This window comes from Neophocaena asiaeorientalis, unplaced genomic scaffold (assembly GCF_003031525.2).
Source record: "Neophocaena asiaeorientalis asiaeorientalis breed wild unplaced genomic scaffold, Neophocaena_asiaeorientalis_V1.1 scaffold119, whole genome shotgun sequence".
Taxonomy (NCBI): domain Eukaryota; kingdom Metazoa; phylum Chordata; class Mammalia; order Artiodactyla; family Phocoenidae; genus Neophocaena; species Neophocaena asiaeorientalis.
In genome coordinates this window covers 3,812,103-3,824,810 of record NW_020175821.1, presented here as the reverse complement: position 1 = coordinate 3,824,810, position 12,708 = coordinate 3,812,103, and the positions used below count along the sequence as shown (strand labels likewise).

At 41.0% G+C, this 12,708-nt stretch overlaps 1 protein-coding gene across 3 annotated transcripts in view; it reads left to right on the top strand.

The window, feature by feature from the left end:
• Window positions 1-12,708, top strand: part of EIF2AK4 (eukaryotic translation initiation factor 2 alpha kinase 4) — a 102,416-nt gene that overhangs the window by 18,833 nt on the left and 70,875 nt on the right. The window contains exons 4-7 of one of the 3 annotated variants that reach the window (XM_024732417.1): window positions 2,153-2,305; window positions 4,574-4,654; window positions 6,195-6,343; window positions 10,854-10,910. In XM_024732417.1, coding sequence (XP_024588185.1) covers window positions 2,153-2,305; window positions 4,574-4,654; window positions 6,195-6,343; window positions 10,854-10,910 — 440 coding nt within the window. Of the gene's footprint in view, window positions 1-2,152; window positions 2,306-4,573; window positions 4,655-6,194; window positions 6,344-10,853; window positions 10,911-12,708 lie in introns of those variants that run through there. The other 2 variants (XM_024732418.1, XM_024732419.1) reach the window with 2 other exon arrangements.

The following is a 12,708-nucleotide window of genomic DNA, read 5'->3' as shown; positions in this document are numbered from 1 at the left end:
TAGGCCATGGTACCTGGATATTTGGCCAAACATTATTCTATATGTTTCTGTGAAGGTATTTTTTAGATGAAATTAACATTTAAATCAGTATACTTTGGGTTAAGCAGCTTACTCGCCATAAGGTGGGGTGGCCTCACCCAGTCAGTTGAGGGCATTAAAAGAAGAAGACTGGCTTCCCTGGAAGAAGGAATTGCCAGGAGATGCCCTTGGGACTTGAACTGCAACATCAACTCTGCCCTGGGTCACCAGCCTGCTGGCGTACTCTGCAGAATTTGGACTTACCAGCGTCTGTAATCATGTGAACCAATTCCTTAAAATCAATCTCAATCAATTTTTCCCTCTCCCTCCTTCCTTCCCTCCTTTGCCATTCCCACAATCATGTGTGCCAGTCCCTTAAAATAGATCTCTCTCTCCCTCTCTCTCTCTCTCTTTCTCTCTCTCTCTCTCTCCATACACAGTCGGCTCTCCGTATCTGTGGGTACTACATCCGTGTATTCAGGCAACCATAGATGGAAAATATTCAGAAAAACAATCCAGGAAGTTCCAAAAAGCAGAACTTGAATTTGCTGCATGCCGACAACTATTTACATAGCATTTACATAGTATTTACAACTATTTACATAGTATTTTCGTTCTATTAGGTATTGTAAGTAATCTAGAGATGATTTAAAGTATACTGTGGGAGGATGCACATAGGTTATGTGCAGATACTATACTATATATATATATATGTGGACACATACCCCTTCTATTTGGTTCTGTCTCTTGGGAGAACCCTGACTGATACAGATGCGTACTGCGAGATGAGGCAGAGCGGCTGTTGTAAATAAGGTCAGGAGAGGCCCCACCAGGTGACATGTGAGCAGAGGCTGAGAGAAGCAAGACGATGGACTGTGTAGATTTGGGGGAGAGGGGGACAAGAGCCAGTTTGGAGACTAGCTCTTATTTACATCCAGTCTTGTATGTTTTATCAGATTTATACAGAAAATGCTAGTAAATTAAATAGATTAGCAAAAGAAAATCCCTCCACTGCTTGGCTCCTGGCTCCTTTCTGGTGTAGAAATGGTTTCTCTTTGACGTGGTGGAAACTGCCTTCTTTAACCAGCTTTCCTTAAAAGAGCTTTTCACAGAATAGTTTGCCTCTTAGACTCTAAACTAGTGTTTCTAGTGAATGCCACAGCTTCTAGTACAATAAAAAATACAGCTTCCCTCAGCAATAGCTGTGGTTTCTCCCCAAGAGAAAGGTGAACACCAGGCAAACTATATATTCTTGTGTACAATGAATTCTGTTACTTTTTACCACCCTAAGTCCTTTTAGAAACAATAATTTTTAATGTGCTTCATTGTAAATGAGGAAAAAGAAATTTCAGAGTGGTGGTCCTCATCTGCAGAAGGAGCTTGGCACTCTTGACCTCTTTGGGGTTGGAATAGTTGGTCAGTGTGGGGTCCCAGAAACCCTTGCTCTGTTGATTTACCAACCAAGCTATATGGTTTATGATTTAGGGGCTGGGGAAAGTGGCTTCCTACATTCACATAGGATGTCTGAGAGGGGGGCCTTTTTCCTTCTGATACTGTGAATGCTTCCCTAAGTGGAAATGAAATGCTTTCTAAGTATTAATTAGCCTCCTACTGGCCCATTACTAGTAGGGAGAGAGTGAGGCCTTTAAGCGTTTGCCTCTGTACCCCAGTAGGATGTTTTCAGTATGCTGTATGGATAGATGAAAGCTCTCATGTTAGCCATGATTATTCTCTGCTCAACTGTCATTATGTAGGCAGTTTTCTAGCTGAAGGTAGTCTTTACTTTTATGCAGTCTTAAATATTTTACCAGATTTATTTATACAGAATAACATTTTATCGGATTTATTATACAGAAAATGATAATAAATTGAATAGGATTGCAAAAGAAAAGTGAAGTTTTTAATTTATCTAGATAGTAATTTTTCTTGATGGTAACACAATGAGGTGAGTGCTATAAAAGCTTTTTCCTCCTGTGGTTGCATCCTAGACCTAATTTAGAACGTGTCACATCAAAATGAATATCACCATTGTGAGTGGGTCTCGGATGGCCTGCATGTTTTTCTGTAGTCTCACCTTGAGGCCCTGCTTTGCGTCACTTGACCATTTGTGGTTGATTTCCATCCATGTGTTTAGGTGATGATATTTGAACTGGCTTACCATGTGCAGTCATTCCTCTGCGAGCACAACAAGCCCCCTCCCAAGTCTTTTCATGAAGAAATGCTGGAAAGGCGGGCTCAGGAGGAGCAGCGGAGGCAGTTAGAGGCCAAGCGGAAAGAGGAAGAGGAGGTGAGACCCTTGTCGCTGCGGTGTCCGGCCCGGAGGACTGCGAGCTCCTATAGGTTTTCCTCCGTCTCTACCTACTCACTTACTGGTATTTCTTTAAGTTTTGCTCGGCATTTGATCCAAGAACCATGGATTCATGTGAAAGAAGGCCCTAAGAGTAACCAAGAAATAAATACTATGAGTGATTCCCTCCCAACAGATATCAATGCTACCCCTAGAACGCTTAGTCCAGGTTTTTAAATAAAAGAAAAAGGAAGTTGGCTTGACCAAACTTCTGGTGCTCTTTCTGTGCTTGTAAAGCTGTGCAGGAGTTCAGAGGCTATTATCTTCTTCCCTCTGTGGGACAAGTATCTCATGCCCAAATGAGTAGCCAAAGCCAGAGACTGAACGTTTTTTTTGTTCATTAACCATTTTTACTTTTTCTTAATTTGCGTACGGATGTATACTGCTGTGTTATTTTAAAAATGCTTTAATCAGAGTTAATACATGTATCTAAATTTCCTTCCTGATTTTTAAGGTTTTTTTTCCTTCTATTTAGTCTCTTAATAAACTTATCTAGAACTTATTTTGGTGTGGGTTGTAAAAATGAGGGTCTGAGTTTTTCTTTTTTTTTTTTCCCAGTCATTTTCCTAACACATTTATTAAGTAATCATTCATTTTTTTTAATCATTCATTTTTAAGTGATTTGTAATAATTCCTTTAAAGTGTATTCTACCTACTCATTTATACTAAGTTCTACTTGTGAATTGTCTCTTTTGTTCAATTCGTGTTTTTTTCTTGAGTCTCTACAGCACTCTTTGAGTTATTGTATCTTTATAACGTTTGACTGTCTAAGTCAGGACCCCTGTCCCTTCATCCTTCATTCTTTTTTTTTTTTTCTATTGGCTATTCTCACAGATAAGTTATACGATTGCTTTCTCAAAATCAAAACAAAACAAAGCCTGTGGGATTTTGAGTAAAATTGCACTAAACTTATGTATTCATTTAGGAAGAATTAACATTATGACAGTATTCAGACTTCCTATCCAGGAATGTTTTTCCATTTATTTTTATCTCTCAGTGAGGCTTTTTAGTTTTTTTCCCTTAGGTGTTGCAATTACTTGTAGGGTTTTGTTTTTCCTGCTTTTCTTAGGTTCTTATTCCTGGTTCTTTTTCCCTGCTTCATTTTGTTCATCCTTTACTTATGTTAACACTGTCTTTGTGAGCTCCGTTCATTTTTTTCTCAATATTTATTTATTTGGCTGTGCCAGGTCTTAGTTGTGGCATGAGGGATTTTTTTGTTTGTTTGTTTTTTTCTGGTTGCAGCATGCGGGATCTAGTTCCCTGACTAGGGATCAAACCTGGGCCCCCTGCACTGGGAGCACGGAGTCTTAACCACTGTACCACCAGGGAAATCCCGGTTCCATTCATTTTGTTACTGCTTATCTCCTGTTTAATTGCATAGCCTAGTTACCATTTAGGGTTTAAAGTTCCTTATTGTTGTCATTGTTCTTAGGCAGACACATTTTTACTAGAAGATAAAGATATTTAACAGACTTGTTTTGGTGTCCTGCTATAATAACTAGCTGTAAGTTTTGGGTATGCTTTATATTATTGCTGTAATAGTTTTGGGTGAGTTTCTCAATGGTTTTGATATTTATAACCTGGAATTTTAGGCAGCTCATAAAAAACACTATTTTTCTCTACCTAAAATTCAGAATCATTTGAGTAATAGCTACATGAGTCAAGTGGATAGAGATCAAAATGCCACTTTTAATACTGAGAAAACTGATTGGGGAATGCACCTGAAGGTCTGTGGCTTGTGGGTGTGCACCCAGCTCAGCCCACCTCCACCCAGCAGCCTGGCCGACAGTAGGCGCAAGTGCACGTTCTCTGCAGACAGGCAGGTATCAAAGAGGAGGGTCTCAGTCAAGTGTGGGGAGCAGTGAGCGGCCCATGGTGTTGCTGCAGTTAAAGTTCCTCCACATTGGGAATCCCCTGGCGGTCCAGTGGTTAGGACTCCGTGCTTCCAAAAAAAGTCCGTCCACATAGAAATGGGGAGTACGTGTCCCTCCCCACAGTCTTCACGCCCATTTAAGTGGGAAGCCTATTGCCTAAGAACTCTAATAAAACTGACGTAACTACAGTTTGTACTAAGGTTCTAGATATTCAGATCTCTTAGGAGATGAGAGCTTGAATTACTGAAATTCAAAAGATTTTTTGTGATTTCAGAATTCGTATGTTGTATGGGTTTCAGAGATCAGCATCTGATGGCAGTATGATTTATTTCAGCAACGTGAAATCCTTCATGAGATTCAGAGAAGGAAAGAAGAGATAAAAGAAGAGAAAAAAAGGAAAGAAATGGCTAAGCAGGTACTCTAGCAATTCTGCCATACTCAAATAGTTTACATTTTGCTAAACATAAAATCTTTTTATTTCCATTGATGGTATTTGAATTATTGTATCTTTATAATGTTTGAATATCTGAGAAGTCAGGACCCCTGTCCTTCATTCTTCATTATTCTTTTTCCTTCATTATTCTTTTTCCTTCATTATTCTTTTTCCCGTCCTTTGTTAGTATCAGTAGTAAAGCTTAAAATGAAGCACTAAAAAGTCCCCCAAATATCATTCATTATATATTTTAGATTCTCCAAATAAGTAACAAAACGTAGAGTTGTATGTTATCTGTAGATGTCTTTGGCTTACATGACTATAGTAGTTTATCAAAAGAGTTGAAGGACAGAGGAGATTGAAGTTTTGATAATCAAACCAGACTGGAATTATTAATACTTGGAAAACAAAACGATTTGTTCATACAGAAGAGTGAATGGAAACCACATGGATTTCCCTGAGATTTCATTCAGTGATGGAAAAGAAGGATTCAACAGAGCTGGTTTAAAAAGCAGGGGTGGAAAAGGATAAAGTCCTTTTTCCTATATTTTTCCTGAGTCCAACTCAATCAAAAACCAGCTACACATGTTTGGAGAAATCCAGAGACAATTTTGCTCATTCTCTTTTAGAGAAATATGGCATTAAACTTAAGGGAAGCAATGAGGTGCAGTGGGTGGAGGCACTGATGTGCAGGTAAGCAGCACCTGGCTGAAAGCTTTGGCTTTTTTACTGCCTGGCTCTGCGACCTTGACAGATGACACTCTCCGAGGCTCATTTTCCTCACCCCTTAAGACGGCACAGATAATGCCTTCCTTTCTGTCTTATGTAATTATTCCCACAGATAAATGTACTGCCCTTTGTGAACGTACAAAGCTGTATACAAATTTAAGGTGATGTTACTGTTCCCACCAACTCTCCTATCTTACATCTGATCTGCCTTCCTGTCACTCACTCTGCTCTCTCCTTGTTTGTTTGTTTTTTACAGTGTTCAAAATAGTTTAATATTGGAGTCAAGATAGATAACAGAACAATACTAATTCTGTCAATAGACAGAAGACATAATGCAAACATAGACCCCCTCCACCCCATGTATATATAACTGATTTTTTGACTAAGGTACAAAGATAATTCTGGAGAAAGGATAGCCTTTTCAGCAAACGGTACTAGAACATTTTTTTTCTTTTCCATTATGGTTTATTATAGGATATTGAATCTGCTCTCTCTTTGAATGCCTCCTTCTGTTCATCTCTTGCTCTTCTCCCTAACTTTTCATGTATATTCCACGATTCTAAACATTTTCGTTTATAAAACTCACATTCTCTTGAAACGGTAACCTGGCCTTCAGTTCTTGAACCAGTACATATTTGGACATTAAACTTTTAAAAGTTGAGTTCAACTTTATTACACTTGAAAACATTCAGCTTAAATAAGAGTTGCATTCTCTACATATTTATACTTATGTACCAGGATTGTCTTCCACTTATAACATATCTAAAGTAGGTTTTACTTTTCTTTTTTTAAGGAACGTTTAGAAATAGCTAGTTTGTCAAACCAAGATCATACCTCTAGGAAAGACCCAGGAGGACACAGAACAGCTGCCATTCTACATGGAGGCTCTCCTGACTTTATAGGAAATGGAAAACATCGGACCAACTCATCTGGAAGGTCTAGGTGAGTCCCTGAGGTTTCTGATCTGAAGGGATGAAAGATGTAGAAGAATTAAAACAACTTGTAGTGAAATTGGGTGGAATTGTCACATGATAGTTTTAATAACTTTTGCAGCGCCTGTATATCTTAATATATTAGTTAGCAATATGAAATGAAATTTTCATTTAACACTTTCCAAGTATCTTTCATGAAACCAGTTTTAGGGTTCATCCCCTTTTATAACAGTTACAACACTTCACAGTCTTGCTTCCAGTGCAGTTTGATCTGACTTTTAATGATCTAATTATTCAGTAAGTGATTTTAAAACTTTTCTCTGTCAGAATCATCATCCAGTCAGATTTCACACTGTGTGTGTTTGCAGTCTGTAACTCCCTAGGTCCCACCACAGATGTGGGGGATACTCCAAAACAGGCACGGGTGTGGGAGATCCTTTACATGAGGATGGGAGCCCCAGTTTGCTGTCAGGGCTCCCCTCCCTGTTGCTACTGAGGACACTGGGCTTCCCTGTTACTGCAGGTGGGCTCCTGGGTTGTTCCCTGTCACCAGAGATGATATGAAAGGTACTATCTCTTCCTCCACATCCTTTTCCACCAAAGAATTGAGACTTCCCTGTCTATTTGCTGTGACCCGCTGTGGACCAGAAAGGAATTTTAGTACAGAATCCATTTGTGAGTAGGTGGGTGATTAAGTAGTATAGGTATTATAATTCAGCTTCTTTATGTGTTTAAACTATCTCTTGTGAGAATCTAAGCAGCACTTAAAACCAACATTTTCTTCTATAAAAAGAAACATTTTAGGTACCAAACTAAAAGCTTATATAATCTTTCGGGTTACAGTGTGTTTTTTTTTTTTTTTTTTTTTAAAAACTTTTATAATTTTTCAGTGTACAGGGTTTTTTTTTTTTTTTTTTTTTTTTTTTTGCGGTACGCGGGCCTCTCACTGTTGTGGCCTCTCCCGCTGCGGAGCACAGGCTCTGGACGCACAGGCTCAGCAGCCATGGCTCACGGGCCCAGCCGCTCCGCGGCATGTGGGATCCTCCCGGACCAGGGCACGAACCCGTATCCCCTACATCGGCAGGCGGACTCTCAACCACTGCGCCACCAGGGAAGCCCTACAGTTTGTTTATACGAAGGAATCATTTCAGTTCTTTCCCTAATTATCTACTTAAAAAAAAAATCAGCTCAGAAATTATTTTGATATTAACATTTAACCACCTACTGTTAAGGTGAACTAAGTCTTTTCTTGAATGCAGTTTCTGGTAACAATTCCTTTTTAAGGTTATAACTCCTTGCACCAATTTAGATTGTTTTTGCAACTGGGCTTCCATTAGGCAACATAGTTTGAAGTTGTCAGAGTATTTCAGTAGGAAATAATTGACAGATTCCTACTGTGTTAGAAACAGTGGAAATAAATCAATGCCATGAATAAGGATGTATAAAAAACAATTTTTTTTAGTTTAAACATTTCCATTTTTGCGGCTAACTGTAGACAGCGGGTCCAAGATTAGACTTGGCTTTTGAGATCAGAGATTATTAGCAAGTTTATTCAAGGAAGGATGGGAACTTCTCTCCCTCCTTGACATAGGTAGAACTTTTCATGTAGTGCTTGTAGAGGGCCATTTGTATGTCTTGGATAAAATGTGACATTCCATGAGCATCCAAGAAGAAATCATTTTTTATGTATTGTTTGCCAACGTTGTTGTACAAACCTGCATGAATTCTGGCACTATGTTGGCTACCGGCTAGAAAAGCATGAATCTTTCTTAAAATATAGTTTACATGCTTCTTCAGTTAAGAAATAAAAAGTCTTTGATATACTGAAGTTCCTCATGGCATACTCATGATTCTTTTTCTTCCTTGCTATTCACTAGTCTTTGAGTTGGAAAGCCAAAGGAAATAACCAGAGTGTTCCATTTTATTCTTTCAGTTAGTAGATACAGTTGATAGAGTTAGTAGAGATGGCCTTGTCATCACTGTTGTCAGCAGGCATTATTCGAATTGGCTGTGACTAAAAACAATACAATCTAGAACCAGATACTTAATGAGCACTTACTAAAGGTCAGACACTGTTCTGAGTCCTGGGGATTCAATAAGCAAGATCAGGAAGGACGCTGGTTTCATGGAGCTTATATTCTAGTTGGAGGAGTCTGTCCACACGCAAGCAAGAAAATGTCAGATAGTGACTAGCGCTGCGCAGAGAATCTGAATAGGCTGTCTTGAAGAAAGACTGGATGGCTACTTCAGATTGGAGTCCAAGGATTGGATCCTGAGTGACAGAAGGACGGTGGCTTTCGACTGGCGGGGCACAGATACCGGATCTGGGTGATGGAACGGAGCCAGCTGTTCGGGTAAAGAGCAGCCGGAGCAGAAGACCCGAAGCCAGCCTGGTCTTGTGCTGCCCAGAGCTCATCAAACGGGGCAGCGTGGCTAGAATGAGCGGGCATGGAGACAGTGGTTCAAGGGGGCGGCAGGGGTGCGTCACGGAGGGCTCTGTTGGTCGGGTCAGGAGTTTAGGTGTAACGAGCAGCCATTCGGGGTTTTAAAGAGGAATAAGATGCCATCTGATCCACGCTGAGTGCAGTTCTTCCTGGCTGCCAGTGGAGAATGGAGAACAGGAGAGCAACAGTAGAGGAACAGTTTTCACATCATGCTTCATACTACTCTCCCCCTCCCTTAGCCTCTGCACGGCAGCCACGCTCATCTTCCAGTCCCTCGCGCACACCAAGCTCCTTCCCATCTCAGGGCCTCTTCCAGTCACTCTGCCCGCCACGCTCTCCCTGGGGCACTTTGCATGGCCGACTCCTTATCTTTCGGTTCTCCGCTCACAAGTGACCTCAGACGCCTTCCCCGAGCACCCCCCACACCCCCGCTCCCCTGCTTAGTCACTTGTTCTCCACTTCCCTGTTTTAAGTTTCTCCATAGCAGTTACTGCTAACTGAACTTCATATACATTTGTTTGCTTTTTTATTGTCTTTCTCTTTTCATGACAATGTCAAGTTCCTGCGAGCAAGGACCTCATCTGTGTTTCCCTCAGGTCCTGGAACAGTGCCTGGGAGAGACAGAGTAGGTGCTCAGTAAACGTCTGATGAAGGGAGGGAGGGAGTCAGGAAGGATGATAGAAAGGGACAGACTGTCTTTTTGGCACTTGTAGGGTCTGCAGTCTCTTCAACCAGGGTGACTCAGCTTTTCTTTTTATGTGGGCATATCAAAAATCAGTAAGGCTTTATTTAATGAAAGGTTTCTACTGCGTAAAACAAGAGAAAGAGAACAGAAAACCACTCACTGTTCTAGTGGAAAGAGCTTAAAGGCCTGATACTCAAGGGCCAGCCCCATTGGCCCAGCTTTTCACGGATGTGTTTTTGTCTTTGTTGAACAGCTTTATTTTCTGTGTCCTTAAGGTTGTCTTTTTTCCCCCTTGAAGGATTTACCTTTTATTTTTTTTCGAATTGAGGTAACATTCAAATAATATAAAACTAACTATTTTAAAGCGTCAGTTTAAACTAACCATTCAGTGTCAAGCTGTCTTTTGTAAATGCAGACATAGTTCTCTCCTGCCTTCTTCCCAGGGATATTGTATCTCATAAATGGGCACTTTGAACTTTTTAGGAGAAGCAAAAAAAGAAAAAAAAATTCTATAAAGTAGTTCATGGTAGAGGATTATTTTCACCATTTCAGACTTGCCTTCTGTGCAGGTTACTAAAGTGTAGCCCAGAATCTAGGATACATCACCCACTTTCACCAGGAAACAGCATCAGGTTGTCTGGTAGTTTGTTTTCCTGATTTTGACACCAGGTGTGGTAACTGCTGGCTATTCCTCCTTACAGAGAAGAGATAATTAAGGGTATGAGTGTTACCCAGCTGGGTTCTTGGACTCTTTAATCAATAGAAATTGATACGAGGCCAGATGAGAAATTCAGGCAAGGCTTTACTGGGACTCGTGCTGTAGCACATGGGAGCAAATAACAGGTGCCCTTGCTCTGTCTCTGAGGTGGGGGGGCAAGCTGGTGCCTTAAATGGGGTGAGGGTAGGGGCAGACCCCTGGGTTGGGTCGGAGGGGTGACTTGGGTGGTCAGCCCCACCCCCTTGGTGGTGCTGTGTGGAGGGTGCATGCTCAGTACCCTGCTTTGCTCCCAACACCTCAGAAGTGGCAGTTGGGTTTTTGGTCTTTTTGTATCTTGTTGTTCATAATTTGCCCCGAGGGGGCATGCACGCAGTTATTTTTAGTCCCTTATAGTTTCTTTGTCTTCTGTTGCTCTAGGAGACGTGTTTGTCCAGGTGAAAGCACTGCAGCAAAGGGTCCCAGGTCCCAGCCTGTCTCTTAAGTATAAGACATGGGCTGGGGAACTGCTGAAGTATTAAGGATGTGGGTAGGGGAAGAGGGAATCCTTGATACATCTCTCCACACTTGTGAGCCTCCATTGTTCACAGTCTCTCCAGTTGGCTCCATGGAGGCATATACTGGTTCACTTCAAATTAAGCAATGTCAGCAATTCTTACTAACTTTATGTCCACAGAGCTGCCTGGAGTTTCAAACTGGGGGACCAAGAGCTAGAGTTTTCTGTGGCATCTTGGTGAGTTAGGCGGGAAGGTGAGACTACCCTAGCCCCCTGTGTCTCATCTGAGATCTCCCTTTTTCTGTCCCATCCCAACCATCTACACCGTTGACCATGTTGGCAGAGCAGTCTTTTGGGTGGGAGTCTGATTCTCAAGTCCCTAGTAGACAAATTGCTTCCTCTTTTCTTGCTACTTGGCTTTTTAAAAAATCATATTTTCTTCTTATTTGAGGTATCAAGGTCGTAGATGCCTAATTTAGTCTTCTAAAATTGAACTGTGTCTAATTATCTGTTCTTTATAAAACCCAGTTAATGTTATTTGGCAATTTTGTTTAAAACACCCTTTATCCTGTGTACTGCCACAGCTACTGGGAAAAACTGATAACATGGGTGATATTTCTAATGATATTGCAAACCCCCATGAACATTCCATAATCTAGAATTAATCATTGGCAATGATGGGACTTCCCTGGTAGTCCAGTGGTCAAGAATCCACCTTCCAATGCAGGGGATGCGGGTTCCATCCCTGGTTAGGGAACTAAGATCCCACATGCTGCGGGGCAACTAAGCCCACACACCACAGCTACTGAGCCCGCACACCTCAACTAGAGAGCCTGCATGCCACAAACTACAGAGCCCACATGCCCTGGAGCCTTCGTGCCACAACTAGAGAGAAGCTCATGTGCCGCAGCGAAAGACCCCGTGTGCAGCAACGAAAGACCCCGTGTGCCACAACTAAGACCCAATGCAGCCAAAAATAAATAATAAATAAATCTTTTAAAAAAAAATCATTGGCAATGGCACCAGTGTTAATTGCTTCTAAATACCATTTGCTTGCATTGGGATGGCTATTTCTGCTGGAGTTTAGGAGCTGTTTTACTTATTAATAGATTAGGTTCCAGAAGGTTGTTCTGAACCCAATTCTGATGAGTCCAAAGTAGACAGTATGAGCCTCCAATATGTACACATTTTTGGGTGAAAACAGGAAACGTCAGTGATGTTGGACTTCTTTGTTCCTTCTCTTCAAACTCTCTGTGATTTACTTTTTATCCTTCAGAACTGTTCCTGCTGTCAATCTATCCCGTGTGGCATGTACCACATTTGTCCTTTTCTTGACACTTTCACTTTTAAAATGATCTCTGGGTTTTTTTCCAATCCTAATGATACATCTTTTCTTACTAGAACTCTTAACATTCTCATTGGGTTTGTACTTAACAGTCATGATGGGGTGATTAATAGTCTAAAACGCCTTAAAATCAAGCATTTACACACTGTAAACTAAAGAACATAGAGGAGTTAGACTAAAATGACTATTAGCACCATCTGTTGGAGGGGGCAAAGCTCATGTAGAGGTGCTTCTGGATCATTTATTATATGTTAATAAGTCTAGCACATCATTTAAAACCCTCACTCTTATCCTTTTCTCTATAAATTTCAGTATGCCCAGGGTTGCACAAATAACTTGAGAAGTCAAAATTTAAACAGAGCTACAGTGTATTTAGTCATACCCTGGTGTTGGAATTTGTGGACACACATGTGGTATGAGAGACTCAAGTCATAACAGGTCTCGTCAGCAGTGTGGGCGGGTGTTGTGGGGGGAAAGGTGTATAGGATTGAAGGTGATGAGACCAGTTAACAATGGGGTATTTCTTGTATCCGGGAGAAATTTAGTGATGTCCTGAACAGGGCAGGGGAATTGGAGAAGAGAGGCTGATACTTGGGGATCAGTTAGATGCAGGAGATCTAGGAACTCAGGGAGACATGCACATTTTTGACTAGTGAGACAGAATGGATGACTGTGCCACCAACCACAGAA